The sequence below is a fragment of the Geotrypetes seraphini genome, chromosome 5 (genome assembly GCF_902459505.1).
Source record: "Geotrypetes seraphini chromosome 5, aGeoSer1.1, whole genome shotgun sequence".
In the NCBI taxonomy this organism is placed as follows: Eukaryota; Metazoa; Chordata; class Amphibia; order Gymnophiona; family Dermophiidae; genus Geotrypetes; species Geotrypetes seraphini.
In genome coordinates, this window is record NC_047088.1 from 228,995,796 (window position 1) to 229,021,117 (window position 25,322).

The following is a 25,322-nucleotide window of genomic DNA, read 5'->3' on the forward strand; positions in this document are numbered from 1 at the left end:
CTTCAGCTATTTCTGATAGATATGTTAAAAAAAAAAAAAGCCTCAGAATGAATAGAATTTGGATTTTATTTTGCAAAAGCACAAGATAAAAAAAATAAAAAATAACGAGGTTTGATCATCTTTATAGCAGCTGAGGACAGAAAAATGTGTAGGTATAACCAATGACTGCTAAATTAGAGGACTCCTAAACTTATTAAATTCAATGTGCTAGGTGTGTTGGAATCCATAAAATTTGCAATTAACGCATCGGAATTTATTGTGCACATATGGAAAATAATACTTGTAGAACAGAAAAGGGTTTGTGTCTGCTGCTGTCAATACTGTGAAGGATGAGGTGATTATAAAGCAAATTAACAATACTTTTAAATGTGCATTCACTTATCTTTCCAATTAAATCCTTGTTAAACAACTGCACAGACAGTAATGGTGTGTCTGCAAAGCAGTGATCAGGACAGTTTTATTGTAATTTTTAGCCTGTAACAATTAATCAAGCAGGCATTTTCTTTATTATTATTTAGTTAATAAATATTCTCAGTTGTCTAACATATCTGCTTTTTCATGGCTTTTTTAAACTTTTTGTACTAAAAATTACTACCTTTAAATGTTTTTGAAGGGCCAAAGATGGCAAGAAAAGATTTTGTTTCTACGTTAAATGTCTTGGCAAAATGATAGAAAATTTGTTCAAAAGATTCTATCAACGGTTTGGGCAATGCATTCAATTTACCACCTTTTGGCGGTGCAATCAATAATAGTTTACTTATTATACTGTATACACGTACTTTCTGTGTCCTTGATGGGCTTGCTATGTTTTTGCGAAATGGGACGATTCATTGCAGCCGTTTCATCACGGAGCGTTTCATTAAGGATGCGATGAATCAACTTGTTACCGGGATGCTGGGCTTCTGAAATGAGCAGCTTAAAGTAGAGAATGACACGGGGGACAAATTTTTCCCCGTCCCCACGGGAACTCATTTTTCCGTCCCAACTAGTTCTTTTCCTATCCCTGCTCCAATCCTGCAAGCTCCGTCCTCATCTGCACAAGCCTCAAATGTTTTAAAATCATGTGTTTAAGGCTTGTGCAGTTAAGGCGGAGTTTACGGGAATGGGGCAGGGACAGGAACAGAGACAAAACTCGTGGGGACGGGACATAGAAATTGAGTTCCTGCAGGGATGGGGAAAAATTTATCCCCGTGTCATTCTCTAGCTTAAAGCTCCGGCCGGGCCTTCCTGCCAGCCACCGTCGAATGCTTGTTGTGAAGAGCAGCTCTGGTGGCAGCTTCTCCCCCCAGAGGCCCTATCTGCGACGCAGCTAAAGAGCAGCTCCGGCTAAGGGCCCATGCTCCCCGCCAGCCACCGCCATCCACTGACTTCCAAGCCTCATAATGCGGCCTGCTGTTGACCGCTGCCTGCTTCCCCCCTTGCACTGCAGCTTGCTACTCCAGGGCCTGCTGCTAATTCTGGGAGCATGTGATACAAATGAGAAACGAATGGAATGTGAGGAATATTGATATTGAGTGAGATTGCCTTGGATACGTGGCAGTTGTTACAGGGAAAACACAAGTACTATGAAAACAAGTCGTAAACACATACTGATTGGTGATCACAGAAGCACATCAGCTAAGCATGCGATTAGCACGAACCAGGCTAGGTGTTTTTAACACATACTGATTGGTAAACATCAGTTCGGCATGCAAGTAGCACGCGTCCGATTATCCAATCCACAATGAGGGGATGGGTACTCAGCTCACGAGCAAAGCTAGGTGTTTTTAACACATACTGATTGGTAAACATCAGTTCGGCATGCAAGTAGCACGCGTCCGATTATCCAATCCACAATGAGGGGATGGGTAAAAAGTACAATATAAATGGTGCTTTCCCTGAAAAAAGGTAGGGACTTTTCCACTGCTGACGAGCTGTGTGATGACATATTGAATAAGCCTCCTGATCGTGGTCCCCCGACGGAGTGATGATGCAATAACCGGTAACGTATTGATTCAAACTCTGTACTTAATTAATGATTATGGCTAGAAATACTATATTTATGTAATAAAACTTAATTTGTATACTATTTTGAACTCCTGGTATTCTTCCCAGTGAGGACAGTGACCTAAGGTCTTTGATAAACCCTTTTAAATAGTAATACATTAATTGGCGTAGTCGGCAGGATTTCTCGAAAGAAAACTTGAACGCTCTTGTGATACAGGAATGTTCAAGAAAAAAGAGAAATCCTCAAAAGAACCTAGAGAGGTGCCCGGCTGGACCTAGGCACCGTATAATTTGATAGCACAAGAACTAGCCAATAATCATGGATTAGCAGAGTCATGGGAAAAGGTTCTGGGAAGGGCAGAACCACTTGATCTTGTACAAGCTTTAGAAAAATGCCCCGATAAATCGGGTGATGTAGTTGCTCTGGGTTCTGGGAAGGGCAGAACCACTTGATCTTGTACAAGCTTTAGAAAAATGCCCCGATAAATCGGGTGATGTAGTTGCTCTGGGTTCTGGGAAGGGCAGAACCACTTGATCTTGTACAAGCTTTAGAAAAATGCCCCGATAAATCGGGTGATGTAGTTGCTCTGGCTCGAAGGAGCTGGGTGTTAACTTCTGCATACCGTATAGTGCACATGCGGTTGCAGAATGTAGTGGTAAGCTTTTAAGAGATAAGTTAGATTACTATCAAAAGATAGCTGAGGAATCTGCAGTTTATATTGCTGCCACAAAATATAAGAAAAGGCGCGGTCAAGTAAATAGGATAAAGGTGCAGAAACATATTGCGGCCGCTACAGTAAATTGGGACCCTAGTAAGTGAGATGGGGATGTTTGGGATAGTACTGACTCGGATGATGGATGGGATTGGGACGATTGTCCAGGAGGACCTCGGTGTCCTGATCCAGAAATAGGTCCCCCCGTTGGTGTAAGTAACCCATCGGTAAAACCAGTAACTAGACGAAAACATCAGACCACTTATGGACCAGATAGGCAGGATAAAAGAGGAGGGGATGGACAAAGAATCCCGGTACGGAATAGGGATGGTGTAATATTAAATGTGGATGGGACACCCGCAGCGGAGGGGGATCAGGTGATGTATGAGACTGAATTGGTGCCCCATGTGCAAGCAAGAGAAAGTTTAGAGGATTTCACTCAGGCTGAGGTGGATATATTGGGAAGATTTAGGCAAAGAAGTGGGGAAGGAGATATGAAATGGGTGAAGTGGTTGAGTTGGAGTCGGAGATCTGATTCTGATTCTGTGGCAGTCTTTGGCGGGAAGAGAAGTTACATCAAAGGAGGGCAGCCCCTCCTTCTCTTTTGTTGTAGTGACAAGCAGGCTAACTAGTTTTCAGCATTGTTTGTAGGCCGGCTGAGAACTTTTCAGCAGCTTGTTTGATACACAGACAAATTGTCTGAAATAAGGTTTCCGGTTTGTTTGGGGAACTTACCGAAACAAAATGAAAAAGGGTAGAAATACATTTGTGTAATTATTAAAACAGACAGTCAGAAAGGCATATATTTAAAAAAAAAAAACAAACAAATTATAATGAAAAAGAAGGAGAGAAGGATCAATATAAAAAAAAAAAAACAGTGTTAGTGCATAGGGATGTCCTGACTTTCTGTATCTAAATACCAAGGTCACTCAAACCTTCACAGCCCTGCCGGACTCCTATCACTTTCCTGTGGACTCAATTTTGGAGACGCAGGATAAGGGAAAGAAGTCAGACTCTGAATTCAGCTTGAGGTATGTAGCACCTTTGATTTTGGGCACTTACGGCCGCCCCAATGTTAATTAATACAGGGGCCAGAATCAGTTTTACAGATAGAGCAAGAAAAATATGGAAATTTGTGAGATTCAAGTTTCAAGTTTATAATTTGCTAAGCGATTTACAAATAAAAACAAAAGGTGTACACATATACTTATTTATAGTAAATTACATGAGTTTTGACATATTGACATACAAACTAACAGATACATAAGGAAGAAAGGGCAGTTGGATTTATTAATTGACCATATGAAAAAGAAGGGATGGGAAATAAATCCAACAAAAATACAAGGACCGGCAACATCAGTAAAATTTTTAGGAATTCAGTGGAATAGAGGACATAGGGAAATCACAGAGAAAGCAAAAAGAAAAATATTAGATTTTCCTACTCCAAAGAATAAGCAGGAGATGCAATCATACATTGGTTTATTTGGATTTTGGAGACAACATATTCCACATTTAAGTCAACTACTAAGCCCATTATACAAGGTAACTCGTAAAAAATATGAGTTTATGTGAGGAGAAGAACAACAGGTTGCTTTTGAAAATGCTAAACAAGCCATACAGACAGCTGTAGATTTGTGGCCCATGAGAGAAGGGGAAGTGGAATTACATGTATCTATTAATCAAATGCATGCTAATTGGTCATTATGGCAAAAACAAAGTGGAAAACGGGAACCATTAGGATTCTGGAACAGGAAATTCCCGGAAGCAGGTGAAAAATATATTCCCTTCGAAAAACAACTTTTAACATGTTATTGGGCGTTGGCTGAGACCGAACAGATTACATTAGATCATACAGTACTATTGAGACCACAAATTCCAATTATGCAATGGGTAATGTCTGATCCCAAGACAAATAGAGTAGGACATGCTCAGGAACAAAGTATTATTAAATGGAAATGGTATATTTCCCAAAGAGCTAAAATAGGTGAGCATGGGGTAGCTACTTTGCATGAAAAGATAGCTAATATTCCTAACGGAGAGCTGGAAATCAGGAAGCCAGTATATGCTCATGAATCCCCAGTTAAATGGGGAGTAGGATTTGATAATCTCACGTCAGAACAACAAAAACATGCTTGGTTCACAGATGGGTCTGCCAAATATGTGGGGGGAGAACGGAAATGGAAAAGTGTGGCCTATAACCCTAAAACTGATACTACCCTGGTGATGGAGGGAAAAGGAATGAGCAGTCAATACGCTGAATTGATGGCGGTAGTCACTGCTTTAAGGAAAGAAAGAGGAGGGGAATGTCATCTTTTTACTGACTCCTGGTCGGTCGCTAATGGTCTTGCTACATGGTTAATGGGGTGGAAGTCCCATAATTGGTTAATTCATGGTAAGGAACTGTGGGGTAAAGAATTGTGGCAAGACATAGAATAAATTGTACAGGAGACAACAGTGTCAGTATTTCATGTAGATGCACATATGCCTGTTGATTCAATGGAACGATTGTTTAATTCCCAAGCAGATGCTGCAACTGCCATTTCTGTAACAACTACTAATGAAATTCCTAAGGTGGAAGAATGGTTGGAAGGTACAGCCATTTGGGCACATCAGAAAAGTGGACATCTTGGAGAAAAAGTTACTTACAGGTGGGCTCAGGAACGAGGGATTCCTTTGACGATAGATGTGATCAAACATGTGATCGGAAAATGTCCGGTGTGTCAACATATCAAGAAACGGGAAGTACCACATACGGTAATGGGGCACATAGGCAGGGGGCGGTTGCCAGCCCAGATTTGGCAAATGGATTTCATAGGACCATTACCCGAAAGTCGCAAATGTAAATATATGTGTACTGCTGTAGATACATACTCAGGACTATTACTAGCATTCCCTTGTGCTTCTGCGTCACAATGGAGCACTCTAAGAACTTTAGACATGATAATTCAGTATTATGGTATGCCCTTACAAATACAAACTGATAATGGATCAAATTTTACGGGAGGGCAGATAAAAGAATATGCTAAGGAAAATAATATTGAATGGGTATATCACATGCCCTATTATCCCCAAGCAGCGGGATTAATTGAACGGATGAATGGACTTTTGAAGGAGGCCCTTAAAAAATTAACTACAGATGGCAAATATGGGCAATGGAGGGATAATGTATCTACAGCATTACAAAAATTGAACAATAGGCCTTTAACGGAATCAACCACCCCGTTAATGAGAATGTTAACCCCCAATTTGACAATTGGGAAACTGTCCATAGCTGCCATGGAATATTGGAAAATACACCCTGAAGCCAATATTCCTTACCGGGCCACGCCATTGGCTGCGGGATTAGATATGTACAGTATGGATACATTGGTTATAAATCCCCAATCGGTAAAAGTTATTCCTACCGGAGTAGGAGTGAAAATTCCCACAGGGCATTATGGGCAATTAGCTACCCGTTCCAGTTTTGCTATAAGAGGAATTATCACTTTAGGGGGAGTAATTGATGCTGATTATCAAGGGGAGGTTAAAGTCATATTGATAAATTTAGGAGAAAATGATGTAATAATTGCGAAGGGGGAACGAGTAGCTCAATTGTTATTGATACCAATTTATATCGTGCCAATTAGAGAAATAACCCCTCCTTCTCAGCTGACTATAAGAGGGGAAGGGGGGTTTGGAGCTACAAATACCGTAAACGTAGGAGCCAAAATCTGGATTAGTAATCCCAGAGGACCTCCGGAACCAGCGGAGGTGATTGCAATCGGGAAAGATAAGGCTCTCCTTGTAATGAAACCGGGAGTGGAAAAATGGGAATATGTCCCTCAGGAGAAATGTTATTTGAGAGAGTAATAATGTTTTCTGAAACTTGCAGATATACGTGTGCCTTGGAATCCTTGGAATATGGTATGGGGTAAGAGGCGCTGCCCCAGGGTGACATATTACAGTTAAAGAAGGGGTCATTACGTCATGGAGATGGAAGCATTCTTCAATGAATAGAAAGCAAGATAACTTCACTTGCAGTGCTAATTCCAGATGTATCATTGCAAATGTGACAATAAGAGACCATACATGGATTACAGAAATTAAAAGCAATGAACAAATCAGACCAATCGCCCAATACGTATTATATGAGGGACTAAATACTACCTTGAATATAACTGCAGAAGTGATAGTCCTGTGTTGTCAAACAGAAGATTTTATGACATGGAACAGTTCGGCCCAGAGGTATTTTGTTACGATACTCGCTGCATAGGAATGTTTAAAATGTATAATGTTACAAAAAAAATGATTATGTGTAAATATGTAGTGTTACCCCTCATACTAGGGGAACCTCAGAAGCAATTTTTCTGGGCACCTAAATTTAATGGACAAATGATTGATGTGAATAACAAAACTCATGACTTAACATTTTGTGACTCCACTTTGCAAGGGCGAATTTGTAAATTACAATCAATAGTATATGAACCATGTTTACTACAAAATACTGTAAATGTATGTGAATGGACTATATTACCGATAACTTATCAGTATATGATTGAAATAGCACCACGCGTAATATGTGTGGTGACTAATGAGCCAATAATACCAAAAATGATAGTACCCTTTGCAGGATGCTTACACAATATGTCAACACTTCTTTGGCAGAATCAAACTTATGTTTTAACACCTGATATAGGACTTAGAACAAATCTACTCTGGGAAAACAACTTTTCCGTTCCAAATTGGGATTTGAAGTTGGAAAAGTTAAAAGCAATAATACAAAGGTCCCGTATGATAAATCAGTCCATAAGAAATTTGAACAAAAGTATAATAGAGCACCAGATTAGTACCACCATTGTAGCAGAACAAATTATTAATATTGGATCCACAATTGCGGATGCGACATCGCATCACTGGTGGGATGTGTTTCTGGGATATTCACCATCAGCCACTACCACTTTGAATTGGTTAATTCACCCTTTACTTATTCTGACCATAGTAGTACTTGTTCTGTCCTTGTGGAATTGTTATGTGGTTTATGGACTATGCTGTAAACTAACCCGGCCTACGATGATATCCTATGGCAATATCACTCAATAAGGACCGAATGTGATACAAATGAGAAACGAATGGAATGTGAGGAATATTGATATTGAGTGAGATTGCCTTGGATACGTGGCAGTTGTTACAGGGAAAACACAAGTACTATGAAAACAAGTCGTAAACACATACTGATTGGTGATCACAGAAGCACATCAGCTAAGCATGAGATTAGCACGAACCAGGCTAGGTGTTTTTAACACATACTGATTGGTAAACATCAGTTCGGCATGCAAGTAGCACGCGTCCGATTATCCAATCCACAATGAGGGGATGGGTACTCAGCTCACGAGCAAAGCTAGGTGTTTTTAACACATACTGATTGGTAAACATCAGTTCGGCATGCAAGTAGCACGCGTCCGATTATCCAATCCACAATGATGGGATGGGTAAAAAGTACAATATAAATGGTGCTTTCCATCAGTTCGGCATGCAAGTAGCACGCGTCCGATTATCTAATCCACAATGAGGGGATGGGTAAAAAGTACTTTTCCACTGCTGACGAGCTGTGTGATGACATATTGAATAAGCCTCCTGATCGTGGTCCCCCGACGGAGTGATGATGCAATAACCGGTAACGTATTGATTCAAACTCTGTACTTAATTAATGATTATGGCTAGAAATGCTATATTTATGTAATAAAACTTAATTTGTATACTATTTTGAACTCCTGGTATTCTTCCCAGTGAGGACAGTGACCGAAGGTCTTTGATAAACCCTTTTAAATAGTAATACAGAGCGTTGTAGGGGGGATCGCAGTATAATTTTTTTGGGGGTGTGGGTATCACCCCCCATGCTAAATCAGATTCATCATGGCCATTTCATCGAGATGAAACAGCCCTGATGAATTTTCCAAGACCCATGCTTTTGTTTCGTAAGTAATGCAGGATTTAGTGACTTGCCCAGGGTCAGAGGGAGAAGCAGTGGGAACTGAACCTGGTTTTCTTTGGTTCTCAGCCCACTACACTATTAGGCTACTCTATCAATGCAGTCAATGTTATTTCAGTCATGCATGCAAATTATAAGTGGCATATGCTATCAAAGCAAACAATGTTCAGGAGCCTTATTCTTTAAAGTTGGCTTCCACTGGCACAGCAAGAAGAAAATACTTTTTTGAACAAAATCGAGAGAACTACATTTTTGAAAGGCTAATTAAGCCACGGACACACCAGATCATGATGTACATATTTGAATTGGCTGTATGTGAACCATAAGAACATAAGAATAGCCTTACTGGGTCAGGCCAATGGTCCATCGAGCCCAGTAGCACGTTCTCAAGGTGGCCAATCCAGGTCACTAGTACCTGGCCAAAACCCAAAGAGTAGCAACATTCCATGATACCAATCCAGGGCTAGCTGTGGCTTCCACCCTGTCTTTGTCAATAACGGACTATGGATTTTTCCTCCAAGAACTTCATCACTTCCTGGAATCACGCTTAGCAAGTGGCGTCAGAGGAAGAGCCGACACTGGCACTGCTGCTCGTGCCGGGAACGTTAAAGAGGTACAGGGAAAGGACAGGGGCGGGCCGGCACAGGCGCAGCAGGAGGAGGCAGGGAAGGAATGCATGGGGGTGGAGAAGAGGACAAGGGAGGGGGTGCCACCCTCCCAGGCGTCTCTCACCCTCACTATACCAGTGCACAACTCTAAAGCATTTATATGCCCTTTACATTCATAAAATGTTAATAATAAAAGCATTTAGTCATGTATGTATACACATTAAAATGTAATTGCCAAAAATCTATCTCAGCACTATCATGTAAATCCCCACATCACTTACATACCATGTAATTGCAACATGGTGTACACACTGGTGCAGCGTGATCAGGGCACAAACCTGTACATGCAACTTTAGAGGATAGTAAGTTAGGAGGGTACCAGCAGCACGTAGGCATTAACACTTACTCCAGCTCTATTTCTGGCATAAGTGCTCATACTTAAACATTAGGCATGGATGCATATACTCAGGTACACATGCAACCCCCCTCCCCCGAATCCTATATACTCTGCCTAAAGGTGTGCACACAAATCTGTGCACACTACAGATCTGCATGCACGATTTAATTGGTTAACAAACCAGTCAGTGCTGATAATTGCCAATTAATAAGCAATTATTGGCACTAATTAGAATTTACATACACAACTTCCTAAGCCTATTTTATAAAGTGATGCACATAAATTCTAGTACATGATCTCAAAAGGGAGCGTGACCAGAGGAGCAGCACTGGCGGGTTGTGGGCATTCCTAAAAGTTAGTCACACTATTTTAGAATACAACTGATCCATGCATAATTTATAGTTTCACAAGGCCTGTACCTAAATATTAGTCAAGCGGATGGGCACTAAGTGTGATTCTATTATGTGTGTCTAATTGTGGAGGCGATTTATAGAATTGTGCTACACGCTAATTTTTTTGAGCACCAATTTTTTTAGACAATATATCAGTGGTGTACCAAGGGGGGGACAGGGGGGAACAGTTTGCCCAAGGTGCAGATCATAAGGGGGCGCTCCTGGAGTCGGAGTCATGGTTCAGGGACTTCACTGCTCTGCCAGTGTCAGGCCTTCCTCTCTGCCGGGACCTGCCTTCATGGAAGGCGGAGAAAGGCCCAACGCTAACGGTGCAGTGAGTTAAGGTTGCCGACATTGAGATAACACTCTAAACAGGCTTCTTATAGCCTGCCGGGTCGTTCCCTCTGCCACGTCACTGATGATGTCACTGATGACACGGCAGAGAGAAGCTCTGATGGAGCAGACCACAAAAAATCTCATGGTGGGATGGAGTGGGGGAGTCAGTCGGGTCTGGAGGGGATGGGATGGAAGGATGAAAAGCTGTTGCATAGGGGGATAGGAGAAAGGAGAGAGGAGAAAGTTAAAATTATTTGACATGGGCTGGAGAAGAGGAAGGGAGATGCAAAAAAGAGGTAGAAAGGGGTGAGAGTGAGAAATCCTGCATATGATGAAGGGGAGGGAGACAGGCATGGAGAAGAAAGAGGGAAAAATGTTGGATATAGGGTAAAGGGCTGGGAGAGATGGTGCATGGGGAAAGAGAAAAAATACTGTACATAATAATGGAAGGGAGGAAGGGAGAGATGCTGCATGGAGGGGAATATAGAGGTTTGACCTAGGGCACAAGATTGGGAGAGAGATGGAGATGGGAGACAGTAGGAAAGAAACAGAAATGTTGGATATGGCAGTGGAAGGGAAGGTACAGAGATGGAAGATGGATGGCGAGCATGGAGAAAGAAGAAAATGTCAAATGCGCAGGAGACCCTGGTGAGCGGGTTAACAGAAGACAAACAGAAACCAGAGCCTGGGACCAATATGATTTGAATAATAAAATGACCAGACAATAAAAGGTAGAAAATAATTTTATCTTCTATTTTGTGATTACAATACAGATTTGAAATGTGTATCCTTCCAGGGCGGGTGTTAGACAGCAAGCATGAGCAAGGACCTAAAAGAGAGAGAAAAGTCTTTTTTGCTTATTTTGATTGCACCACAGCGCCGGCATGGGATTGTAGAGGATTTTAACCCTATGTAATGTAACACTGTGAATGTTAAACTGTAACCCGTTCTGAGCTCTCTGGGGAAGATGGAATATAAAAATAAATAAATAACTAAAATTACTAAAAATATTTTTTTTATATATTGGGGGAGAGGAGTTAAAAATGATCATGTGTCACATGTGTCACATACTCTAGGTCCACCACTGCAACATATATAGAATTATCTCCTGCCACAACTATTACGGGGGGGGGGGGGGGGGAGGGCAGTTATAGGATTCTGCAACCGGCGTTGTTTTTTGACAGATGTCGGCTACAGAATCCTGCTTTTAGGCGAAGGACTGGCCCCTCCTTTGCCTAAAAGGTCTGGTTTTGGGTGTTTGGGACTTGGGCGATTTTTTTGGTCGGGAATGTAGTGTAGGGATAGACGTAATGGCAGTCTAGGTGAGTAGATTGCTGAACGTGCAGGTAGGCCATTGTCAAAACACCCCCCCCCCCTCAATTTGGATGTTTTGGGGGTTTTTTTGAGAATGAACATTTCCCTGCTGCCAACTTTTTTTGATTATGCCTCTCTAAGCTTCCACCAGGTTCCCTCTGGGTGCCTAATTTCAGGCACCTTACTAAGGAATTATTTTTCACATGAACTGAAAATTGAAAAATGGGATTTAAATGTTTTACACCTGCCTCTGAACATATAAACCCATTTGGATTGGGCCAGTCATTTTTATTAAGTAGTAAAAATGTGGGAAGGTCTTAATTTTATATTTGAGTCTCCATACCACTTGGCTTATGCCTGCTAATTTATAATTCAAACATTTATAAATATAGGACTGCTTTGTTTTGGAAAAAAAGGAGATTAATGTGCTTAATGTGTGGCTCTCTGTTTACCCTCTGACATGCTGACAGGGGCAGGAAACAAAGCAAATGGGAGAACAGGGAAAGTGAGTTGAAATAAATAAGCAAAAAAATTGCTGTTTAAAATCCACATTGAGGTTCCACAGCTGTTAATGGACCTATTACTGTGATCTCTATATTCAGTAATATTTGTCTGTTGTGCTGCACTGTTAACACACACACAAAAAGACATGTGAAAGGAGGCATATGTGGTTTCTAAACCTAAAGGCAGATTTTGCATAGAACATTTAGGTTAGCAAAGGGACATCCAAGCTGGAATGTCCAAATTTCCTAGGTATTACTCAAAAGGATCACTGTATGGAGAGCCTTTTGTGAAATACTCTAACCCCCCCTTTTACTAAGGTGCGCTAACCGATTAGCATGCACTAATTGAATTAGTGTGCGCTAAACGCTAATGCATCCATAGACTAACATGCACGCGTTAGCATTTAGCGTGCGCTAATCGCTTAGTGCACTTTAGTACAAGAGGGCCTAAGTGTAAAGACATACTGCATGATACACATTTAGGGCCAGATTCTATAAACAGCACCTAAATAGGCAGCTGCCTACAAAAATGGCTGTTAATTGCACTTAAGTGCCGTTTCAAGAATCACGACTAACAGCAACCTACCAGAAAATTTAGGTGTCTGCAATGTAGACCAGGGTTTCACTGGCCTACATTGCAGATGCCTAAGTTTTTTAGTGAATTGCACCCAATGTCACCTAAGTCCCACTCCGCGCCTAAACCATGCCCACTTAGACATAAGGCACCGTTAGGCATCCTGCTGTAGACATGTTAACAGCAGTCTACACTCTAGACACCTTGTAGGGGTGTTTCCATATTTACATCTGAAGGTTAGGCTTCTCTGACATCATCAAGCCTGAACCATTGTTTGCAAGAAATCATTCCAGCCTAAACCTAGCAAGAAGAGAAAGAAGAATACATCTTTGCTGTTTATGCCTGATGCATTCTGGGTATGTACCAGAACTGTATTCTAGTCAAGGACATCCAGCTGTGCCTACATGCTCAGCCTGTGTGTATCTTGGGGGAGGCATTGCTCCTGTGCTTCTTATCTAACGAAGACGCCTCTGTTTCACGGCTTGTGCGAGACTCTATACAGAAAGGCTATTCATCTAAGTTATGTTTCTGGATTGGTCCGGAGAGGTCATCTGACGAGATCCAAGTGAAATGTGCTAATTATAATTTAGTCTGTGTTGGGATGTGAGGAAGCTCGCATCTTCTCATAGGTTTTCTCTGCACATTTTTTATAATAATTAAGACCTGGAAAGTTACCTCTTGTCACTCTCTGTCTGAGAGAGAGAGAACCGGACTTTAAACAGATCTGGATTCCATCACATAAAGGAAACCTTTGCTGCCAACCTAATTTACAGCTGGACCAGTGGCTGATGAGCTCTTGTTCCTTTACCAAGGGAATTCATATCTTTCGTGCTGAAAAGAATAATTCCGTCTCCCGGGCTAAGGCCTAATTGGATGGTGAGAATAAGGAACATATCTATCTTATCAGCTGGGGTTAGATAAAATATTCCATTTGTTGTATAGGATAAGGATTTGTAAAGCTACTCTTGGTGATAAACTGTAATAGATTGCTGCTAATCAGGAATTATTATTATAAGGAATTATTTAGAGTGTAAGAATTAGTTTTACTTATTTATCTAACAAGTATGGTGTGATAATTATGTACTGAGTTTCATACATGCATTCGGATATTTTGTGAACAATAATTAGTTATTGCTGCTGGCTTATGAATTATATTTTTATATTTCTAATAAAGTATTTCTCATAGCCTGGGTCTCTGTCATGTAAGTAGGCAAAGCTAGCTGAAACTGGATGAGATATTATGGTCTTCCCTAGAAAACTAACAGGCACGTATTTGTTTATGTAACTGATTAGTATACCATAAATCTTTCTACAGCCTCCTGGCGCCGACCTTTTTTTAATGAGTTTTTAATCAATTTTAAACAACACAGTCAATTAGCTTGCCAATTAAAGCAATTAAGTTTCGCAGCGGTAGGGCGCCAACCGCCACCTAAATTACGGTGATGTTTATAGAGTATGGCCCTTAGGGTCATTCTATAAGTGGCAGCCAAATTTAGGCTAATCCAACAAACTCAAAGTGAAAATTTCACGCTTACTCAAAAAAAAAATTCATAACTATCACAACCACAAAGAGACCGCGGCCCCTGAGAAAACTAAGCAGGGCTAAAATTAAGTTCTTCTTCATATTTACATCTTTTTGAATGCACATCTGTTGTCAATGCATTGCAGACCAATGATGAATGCACCACCCCAACAATGGGCATGAAAGTAATTCGAGTAACGTCCAGGGTGTATGAGGTCTAAATAATTAGAATGTATTATATCAGTTTGCTCTGTTTGTTGTTGTGATAGTTAGCCAAAGTTAGGTGCCATTAAGATCTGCGCTAAGTGCCAGTTTATAAAGGTCAATTAGCTCTAAGCAACCTTTATAGAGTGGTGTTTGCGAGAACTTATGCTTGATGAAAGCCGGTGTAAATCCTCATGTCAGCTGATGGCAGTTGGGCCTATAAATCCAAGCATTTTATAACACTGTGCCTAATTTCAGGGAATGATGCTGCTCTGCCCCTACCCCCTATCCCACCCACAGTCATGCCCTTTTTTGAACTGCACGCTATGAAATGTAGGGCAGTATCCCACAATTTTTCTCAAGCCGCGGCACACTAAACGTGGTGGTCGCGGCTTGAGGCATCTGGAAGTGCGCGGAAGTCACCCATCATGTGCATGCATGACATCATCACGTCGATGTCCGTGATTGCATGAAGGCCCCCCGGACGGGTGCCAGCAGGGAAGAGGGTCGGTGAAGAGCTGGCACCGGCCGATTGCCTACAGGATGTACCTCTTGCCACAAGAATCGTGTCCTGAAGGTAGTCAGCCAGCGCCGGCACCAGCGCCTCTTCTCCTCCCCAGTGTACCATGGCACACCTAAAATTTGAGCAGGCACATTAGTGTGCCGTGGCACACAGTTTGCGTGGGGTTTCAGGAGGGCAGTGTTGAGGGAGGGTAGTGTTTAAGAAGTTTTGGGTGGAATTTCCTTGCCATGGGTTGGGTGATCCTGAAGTTCAGTATGGGTGGTGAAGATGGAGTGGGAAGGTTTATATGCAGTTTATATTTGTATTTTGTGTTTTGACCCCCTCTGAAATCTTATTGGGCTTGATATATATTTTGATATGCTGTACCACCATAGGTCTGTGGGGTATTACATAGTATCATGGGCCATGCCAGGGAAACTGTAATAGTTACATTTTTGGTATGTTATGATCAGTTCATTACCATCTGACTATGAAAAGATTGGAAGTGAGTTTAACATGTTAATTAATAAACCTGTGATTGGTTGTATCACAAGTACTGTACTGCAGAATCTAATGATTTATTGGTTGTGTGGTATGTATGCTGAGGTACACGTGCTTACACATGTTATGTCCATTTAATACAATCTAACCCTTCTAAAATGACCTCCTATGTATTGAAAACCTTTTGTACCTGGCAGTTTCCTCCTCCTGTTTAGGTTTATAGATCTTCCTTAAGGCTTTCAACATGTAAATGTAAATTTTACATTTGGGGGAAAAATAGGAAAGCTAGCGGCAGCACTTAATTTTGCTTTTCTCTATCACAGTGTCTCACAAACTGTGTGCCATGGCACAGTGGTGTGCCCCGAAGAGATTCTGGGTGTGCCATAAGAGATTCCAAAATTTTACTTTATTTGCTTCTAATTTCCTTCATAGGTATACACTAGAATAGATGACATGTACATAGTGGTTACTGCAGATGGGCAGACTAGATGGGCCATTTGGCCTTTATCTGCCGTCATGTTTCTATGTTTCTATGTAAGCAAGTGTCTGTCAATGTTATGTGCATCTGTGTGCATAAGGATAGAACCGCCAAACATCATTCTTTGACTTGATTGGTCTTTGAAAACTAACCAAAACGAGAAAACACCAAGCAAGTCTACCTGAAAAGTTCCACAAGAGTAAACTAACGACAAGTAATTTTATTTTTTTATGCAGTAGTTATCTTAACTTGAGCAACAAAGCAATCAAGGCTTTGTTATCATTTGGATCTTTTTATCTTTGTGAACTTGGATTTTCAGCTCTGACAGAAATTAAATAAAAAAAAAAAAGAATGACTGGAGATGGTGGATGATGAAATGAATGCTTGCTCATCGACTATTGAGACATATTTTGAGTTAATTTGCACTCAAAAACAAGCACTTCCATCACATTGATTAGCAATTCTGTTCTAGCTACAGTACTTTACCCCCTAAGAACATAAGAAGTTGCCTCCGCTGAGGCAGACCAGAGGTCCATCCTGCCCAGCGGTCCGCTCCCGTGGCGGCCCATCAGGCCTTATTGCCTGAACAGTGTCCCTGACTAATTTTGTAACTGTCTCTAATCCTCTAACTATTACCTACCCCTACTCCTATAGGTAATTGTAACAACGGTGAAACTAACCCCCTCCTTTACAAAGCCACGCTAGCGTTTTTAGTGAAGGCCACAGCGGTAACAGTTCCAAGGCTCATAGAATTCCTATGAGCATCCAAGCTGTTATCGCCCCGGCTGGCGTTAAAATGCTAGCACAGCTTTGTAACGGAGGGGGTTAGTTTCACCGTTGTTACAATTACCTATACATAGCTTAAAGAACTTTAAATAAATAATTCTCAAATTTAATTTTTTGTTGGTTTTGCAATTTTATAATTTCAATTATAATGTGCCATGAAAACCATTTGCTCCGTTTAGTGTGCCTCAAAAAACGCACTGTTTAATGTGCCAGAGCTAAAAAAAAAAGTTTGAGAGACACTGCTCTATCACCTTACACTTTTTAAAAATATTAGCAGCTCGCTGAATATCTTTCTCTCAATTTTATATAAATCAAGCTCTAAGTGAACATCATTATCTCATCATCAATATCCTGTTTGAAGTTCTGTTGATTAAGAGCAGGAAGGATAAAACCCCTCTTAACTTAAAAGTGTGATATCTGCCCGGTGCTTTGAGGCAAGAGAACTCAGGAAAAAAAAAAAAAGTTTCCAAAGAACTAAGAGATGTTATAATTCAACTGACCCACTTATGATCAACTGATCTTTTCTACTTTTAATGGGCAAAATAAATCATTGCTGAAAGATAATCTTATCACATGGAAGCTAAGATGATTCTGTATCAGTGTTTCTTCTTGCACAAAAATGCCCTGCGGAATAGAAGAAAGAGAATAATATGGCTTGTTTTGTTGTGGTTCTTGTTGGACGGCAAAAGAAAAGCCAGAAAAAGGAAATACCTTGCTAAAAAAAAAAAATAAAAAGGGAAATATATTCAGGTTGCAGCAAACTTAATGAGCTCAAGATATGGAGGGGTATTGTTAAAAAAAAAAAAAAAAGTTATTGGAAGTTAAAATCCCCTTATAGAATACTCTGGTTCTTTCATTTCCCTAGTCAGTTATAAATCTGATAAATCTAGGATTATTTTGTTCTTGGTGGGGGCGTGAGCCTCTTTCCCCCTCTCCTCCCCCCTGCTCCTTCCCTGTCCCTCACTACCGTGTGCACACTCCTTCCCTTCCCACAAACCTCTTTAACATTCCCGACGTGGGCAGCAACCTCAACCTGCTGCTCGCTCCAGCGTTGGCTCTTCCTCTGACTTTACTTCCTGGACTCACGCCTAATAAGTGATGTCAGAGGAAGAGCCAATGCTGGTGCAAGCAGTAGCAGGTTGGGGTTGTTCCTCGCGCTGGAAATGTTAAAGAGGTAGGGGGGAAGGGAAAGGGTGTTGGCGCACAGCAGGAGGGGATGGGAAAGGAGTGGATGGGGTGGGTGGGTGGAAGAGTGGAGAGTAAGCGTCAGGAGCAGCGCAGGACATTCAGCGTGGCTCCCCACGCTACAAACTGATGGTGCAGTTTCGTAGAAGAGGGGTAAATGAAGCGGTTCAAAGACAACGGCGCGAAAGACAAAGGCGCACGCCGACAACTGAGCGCAAGACGGAGGCACGCGCTGAAGAAAATTACAGTTTTTAGGGGCTCCGACAGGGGTTTTTGTTGGGGAACCCCCCCACTTTACTTAATAGACATCGCGCCGGTGTTATTGGGGGTTTGGGGGGGTTGTAACCCTACACATTTTACTGTAAACTTAACTTTTTCCCTAAAAACGGAAAAAGTTAAGTTTTCAGTAAAATGTGGGGGGTTACAATCCCCCACACCCCCCACAACGCCCCCACAACGCGGCGCGATGTCTATTAAGTAAAGTGGGGGGGTTCCCCCCACACCCCCCGTCAGAGCCCTAAAAACAGTAATTTTGAGCGGCGCGCGCCTCCTCGCTGCGCTCAATTGTCTGGGTGCGCCTTTGTCCCGGCGCGCTTTTGGCCTGACACCAAATGAAGCATTCTAAAATATAAGATTTAAATACCCTGTGATATTTTGATGAGCAACTATATATAGAATCCAGATCTATCCGTATAGTGCTGAGGTGGCCAGAGGAAATATTCAGCGACATGATCCACTTAATACTACTGAATAATTCTTTGATGGAGCTTATGAAGATGGGGTGGGAAGGTGCATAGGATCCAATCCTACCCAGATAAGTGCCTTTGAAAATTGACACATCTAACTTTTTAAAATATCTTGGTACACTCAGAATTTGTAAGCATAACACCAAACTCAAATTATATTCTGTTTTGTGTATGTCTGATTTTTATGGCTTCATCTATTCCTTTTTGTTTTTATTGCATTTCTTAGCAATAATGTTTATGAGCAAACATGGAGAAAAAAATAGTTTTTGTTGCGTGTGTATAAAATGTCACACAATTATATATTGTAGGTCAGAGGACAGAACACCATGAAATTTTTGGATACATCTCCATGGCAACCAAATTCAAAACACTGTGATGGGACCACATGTTGCATCTGGAAGAGCCTGTTTCCTTGTAGAGGCAATCAAAGATAAGAGGCTTCTGCAAAAGGCCTTCTATACACAACACTTGACTAAAGCAAAAAAACAAAACCAGATCTGATCCCAATTTTCAAAACAGGAGCTTCTTGCTTTTCAGATAATAAAGAAAAGGTTTATCTGTCTTTTAAAATGTGATGTTTTGATTTTAAACCAAAATTCTGATTTCAGGTGTCTTTTTGCTATCTATCAGAGTTACAACGGCGATCTGAGACAGCCTTTGAAAAAAAATAATTTGTCCTGACCAGTTCTGTACCATCTATTTCCTTCTCAACCCACCTCATTTCCTGCTTGCATAGATTGTTTTTTTTGGGGGGCACAGATTTAACTTCTGATTTAACCAATTAGGTACAGTGGATCCTACTTCTAATTAAATTTACGACTTCTAATTGTTTTCCGACTTCTAATTTTATCCTAGCTGTCCTAAACACATTGACTGGTCTGTTTTTCACTAAGGGCTCCTTTTGCTAAGCTGTGTTAGCATTTTTAGCGCATGCAGCATTTTAGCTACGTGGCTAGACCTAACACGAGCTCAATTCTGGCGTTAAGGTCTAGGGCAGGCGGCAATTTAGCGCGTGCTATTCCACACTTTAAAGCCCTAATGCGGCTTAGTAAAAGGAGTACATTCCTAGTGCACTTTATAAGTGTTTCCCCCCCCCCCCAAAAGGCATAAACTGTGGAATCCATTGTTCGATGTGATGTTTATTAAGATAAATTAAAGAAACATATCCACTGTAAAGAGCAGCTGACCCAAAAAGGGGTTGTGGCGAATCCAACATGGTCCGTGTTTCGGCTAACAAAAGCCTTCCTCAGGAGTCCAGGTCAGTATATACTCAAACAACAAGAGGTGGATATGAATATGGGTATAACCTTTCTTGAAAGGGTCCAGAGAAGAGTGAGGAAAATGATAAAAGGTATGGAAAACCTTTCATACGCAGACAGCTTGGAAAGTCTGGGGCTCTTCTCCCTTGAAAAGCGGAGACTCAGAGGAGACATGATAGAGACTTTCAAGATCATGAAAGGCACAGAGAAGGTAGAAAGGGACAGTTTCTTCAGACTATTGGGAACCACAAGCACAAGGGGGCACTCAGAGAAACTGAAAGGGGACAATTTTAGAACCAATGCTAGGAAGTTCTTTTTTACTCAGAGGGTGATGGACACCTGGAATGCGCTTCCGGAGGTTGTGATAGGACAGAGTACACTATGGGGGTTCAAAGAAGGATTGGATAAATTCCTGAAGGATAGGGGGATTGAGGGATACAGATAGAGGTAGAGATAGGTTATAGAAAGAGTATAGATAGAACGATAAGAGGGATTCAAGGGCTTAGAAAAGGATCACCTTACAGGTCATGGGCCTGATGGGCCGCCGCGGGTACGGACTGTTGGGTGCGATGGGCCTCTGGTCTGACCCAGCGGAGGCAACTTCTTATGTTCTTATGAAGGAGACCCGAAAGAAAGTGTGTGCGTGTCTGCTGTGGGTGAGCTGCTCTTTAAAGCGGATAGTTTTGTTTAATTTATCTTAATAAATTAAGAACATTGGACTCCATAGTTTCTGCCTTTTTTTAATATTCCCTTTATCACTATGGAACATTTGGGCTTTTGTTGTTTGACTTTATAAGTGTTTGACAGTAGCAGTTGTTGTAGCTTGCATTAACATCCAGTACCAACCACCACCGAACAAGGCAACGTTTAATGAATAGCTTTAGGGATGAATACTCTATCTTGTTAGGGGGTTGTTTTGGTATTAGTGCAGCAGTTAACATACAAGCAAAGCTGAAACGGATTAAAGAAATGAAAATTCTGTTGAGATTGTTCTGCGGCTTTTCACAAACGTTAGATTCCATTGTCGTCGTTACAGTGTTCCAAAGTCAACTTATCTAAAAATTCTGGAGCTTCCAGGATTCTAAACTGGATAATGGATTGCAGCTGACTTCTGAATCTCTTCAGTTTTCCCATTAAAAAAAAAGATTAGTTGGTTTTAAAGATAGAAATAAAAATCATTAACCCCCCCCCCACCACCACACACACACACACTTTTACAAAACTATAGCTCGTGTTTTAGCGCTGGCCATGGCGGTAACAGCTCCCATGCTCATAGGAATTCTATGGCACTAAAAGGGGGGTAAAGCAGTAAGAAAAGAATACTGAAAAAAATCATTGGAAATTCTGCAAGTAATATCTAGGCATACAAAACATCAACAATTGGAAAAATACTTATATCAGATTATTAGTGCTATGAAACTTGTATTTCATTTTGACAAGTGGGGCTGAAGGCAGACATATAGTGAATTACCATTATTTTCTCACTTACTAAGAGGAAAGATGATCTTTTATGTCCCCTCTGTCATTTTCCCTGCATCTTATGTTGGAATTCAACTACAGACTTTTAAAAAAAAAAAACTAAAATATTAAAATCCTGCTTTTTTTCTTAATTCATTCAAGGATTTTTAATCAGAGTGCTTAAAACAGAGATATGGTGAGCTTCGATACAGGAAAACATTCTGCTCTTATTATTCAGTGCTCACATCTCTTCTTACCTTGTTCCACTATCCTGTTTCTCTGTGCTAATTAAATTTTTGTAAATTGATTGTAAACTGCTTTGATTGTCCAACAGAAAAGCAGTACAGTAAGCATGGAATAAATAATAAATTCAACTTTTATGCCTCCTTTGCTCAAGTGTGTTCAATTTTTGCAGTTACCAAATGTTAAGAGCCAAAATTAATCTATGGTAACTGCTAAGTTTTTTGCATTCACTACTGGAGGTGTTCCCAGCCTCATCCAAAACAGTTAACACAGAGAATGAATTGTATTATGAGATAAGTTCTATCCGTTGAGGTGGAATAAACTGCTCTGTGTTTTCTACTGAACTAACCAGAAGTGCCAAACCTCTCAAGTCTTAAGGCACAATTCTAGCTCATGTCTCATCTTTTTCCTCACTTCATTCCATATTTGTGGGTTAACTCACAATTTAGAGCATCATTTTTATTTATTTATTCAATTTTCTATACTGTTCTCCCAAAAATGGTTTACATGAATTTATTCAGGTACTCAAGCATTTTCCCCTGTCTGTCCTGGTGAGATCACAATCTATCTAATGTATCTGGGGCAATGGGAGCATTATGTGACTTGCTCAGGATCACAAGGAGCAGCGAGGGCTTGAACCCACAACCTCAGGATGCCGAGGTTGGAACTTTAACCACTGCACCAAGCTCCTACATTAATGTGGATGTACGCAGGCAGTTCATACATGCTGATTCCCGCTTTAACCCCCAAATTCTTTATATGGCACCATAAGTTGTGCACAGAAATTGGTGCACACAGATGATATGGGGCTCATAATCAAAAGTTTAAAATGTCCAAAAACCAGCCTATGTTGGCACTTGGACGTTATAATAGCAGGAACGTCTAAGTGCCGATAATCAAAACCAGCTTTCTGGATGTGCAGCCCTAATTGGCTCAAAATGGGAACCCCGGTCATTGCAGCACTCAGCCCTGTAGGCGGAAGAGAGTGAGCTTCTCTCCTGCTATTTGCTCTTCCAAAGGTACGGGGGAGGGGGGGGAGCAGGGATTTGGTAGGGAGGCCCAGGAATGTTGGGGAGATGGGGGAGGGCGGAGATATTGAAGCATTGGAGCTAATACCACCATGGCCAGCAATAAAAAAGGCTAACACAGCTTCGTAAAAGGGGGGGGGGTAAGTTAGGTGTCTAAAAGGCACCTAACTTTAGTCGCCATTTATAGAATTTAGCCCAAAATGGCTTAGAGGCACTAGTGACTTTTGATCACTACCAAACTGGTCTATAGGTCCACAGAATTCATCTTTGTGCATGCTGGGGGTGCTTGACACCAAGTATTGAGAGGTTTTTGTTTTTTGTTTTTTTTGCCATTGCGTTTGGCACCCACAATCATTTTGAAAAGTTGACTTCTATGTCTAGGTCTGCATATTCTATTTATATTAGCCTAGTCTGTTACACCATAAAATAATCTATATGATGCAGGAAAGTACCTTTGAGTTATGGAAAGCAATCATATATATTTCATTATTTACCCCATACCCCTGTTACTAAGCCGCGATAGAGATTTCTACAGTGGCCTGGAGCGCTAAATGCCCTGACACTTATAGAATTCCTATGAGCATTGGAGCAGCATTGGAGCATTTAGTGCCCTGGGCCGTGGTAAAAATCTCTATCATGGCTTAGTACAAGAGGGCCTTAATTATTTTTCCATTTATGAATGACATCCACAAATAATAATTTTCCAGGGAGTAATGTTTTATCAATGACTAATATATCACATAGGTCTTTATTCAATTAACACACTTTTGGCTGTACTTTATCATGTTTTTATAATACTTTTCTGATTTAAATGGTGTGACAATTATTCTCAGGTTAGCAATTTGGACATATAGTAATGGTCAGTTAAAGATAGACATCTTGATTTATTATTGGCTGTCATATAAGATAGTAACATCTGCGTTGTAAGTATTTTCTCTTGTTTAGCAACAAGTAGTTGACAATAGTAATAATGACTTCAGGGCTGGACATTTCCTGTTCTTTAATGATCAGCTGGGAGAAGTTAAGGGGTCAGAACTTTCCAGACAGTCATTATTAACTATCAGGAAATGCTCTCCTCCTTGACCATTATTGCTTGGCTAATTTCAGCCGTGGTTGTTCCTATTTGTGAATGTCATTATGTTTCTGAACCTCTTGCTGGCACAGTGGAGTGCAAGAGGTTAATTTAGATCCATTAGATTTGACTATGTTTTTGGAAACTTCTCAAGAGGATATTTCAACTAGGGCTACCCACTTGGTAGCTCTACCAACTGAACAAAAAAAAAAAAAAAATTCTTAAGATGTTATTTTCGGAAGAAAGACATTCCGGGTGTGGCTTGATTCATTCAGCTGCCAAAAGGAATTTCTTACATTGAAAAATAAGAGCGACTGCATTAGAAGTTATGGTTTTTTTCTACAATAAATGCTTGATAATGATTCTATTTATATGATCCGAGTCAGTTAGAAAGATAACTTATTGATTAAAAAAAAAAGGTTCTGTTGAAGGGTGAAGTGGATATTTGAGTTATCACAAGGTGAAGATGTGATGGTTCCAGTGTTATACACTGGTTCTACATAATTTCTTACTGCTTTTCTTTTGATATTGTTCAGTCATCTCACATTGATGTGGACTATGATTTCTTATATTTCATTATTTTTGAAATATGTTTATGATAAAGATGTGGTTGTTCTTTTCATTTTGAAATCAACAATGCATTAGATGAAAATGTTGGTATTGGATTTAATTTTGACAAAATGCATTTCATTTAAACTAATAACAAAAGTGAAAATATGTATGTTATAGAAATAATTTGTAGCGACAACTTACCTTGGTTAACAATATATCGTAGCTTCTGTATTGTTGCCAAATTTCCACTCACCCGGTATATTCCATCAGCATCTAACCCTAAGAATGATAATAAAAGAATGTTTTAGGCTATCTCACTCGAGGCTTCAGAAAGCAAAATACCAGCGTACATATAAAATTTAACCTCTTCCCTGTCTGAGCCATGCCTCTCTGACTCAGAAGATTAGTGCCATCTGTTGTAAGATGGCTTTACTTCAACTTTGTTGGGGGAATGATCCTAAGGAAACTCAGTCATGTACCCCCCCCACTCCCTTATAATCATTTAAACTTAGGTCACATATCAAAGGCTGTCTTAATATGTGAAATGGAGAATTAGAATAGAGAAATGACGGTTACCTAATTGCTTCCTAAGTTTAATCAAGAGAGACTGAAGAAGATAGGTCTCCTCTTAATTCAGTATATAACACTAAAAAGAATACTCTTCCATTATGACATGTTGAATATTATAGTTTAGTATTATCTAAAGTGCTTCGCTACTACACATTCCATTCTGAAATGCTTTTCCAACAGAGAATGACCAGTAACATTTTTTTAATGAAGTCCTTTCGGTCACTGGCCTTTAATGGCATCATAAAACAGAAGAAAACTATGCAGGGAGTTGTGAGCTAAACCATTTGTTGCATCAAGAAAGAGGCAGTGACTGATTAAGGCAGGCCTAATCTATTATTCAGTTCTCAAATTTTTTGTGGCATCAAAGTTATAATTTTGTACATGCAACCAAATGCTTGTAAGTTTGTTCCACATAATCAATCTGG

The 25,322-nt window shown here is 40.5% G+C and overlaps 1 protein-coding gene across 1 annotated transcript in view; it reads right to left on the bottom strand.

Moving 5' to 3' along the window:
• ARHGAP15 (Rho GTPase activating protein 15) overlaps positions 1-25,322 on the bottom strand; it is an 850,722-nt gene that overhangs the window by 262,176 nt on the left and 563,224 nt on the right. Inside the window, exon 11 of the mRNA XM_033947260.1 lies at positions 24,529-24,606. Coding sequence (XP_033803151.1) covers positions 24,529-24,606 — 78 coding nt within the window. The remainder of the gene's footprint in view (positions 1-24,528; positions 24,607-25,322) is intronic.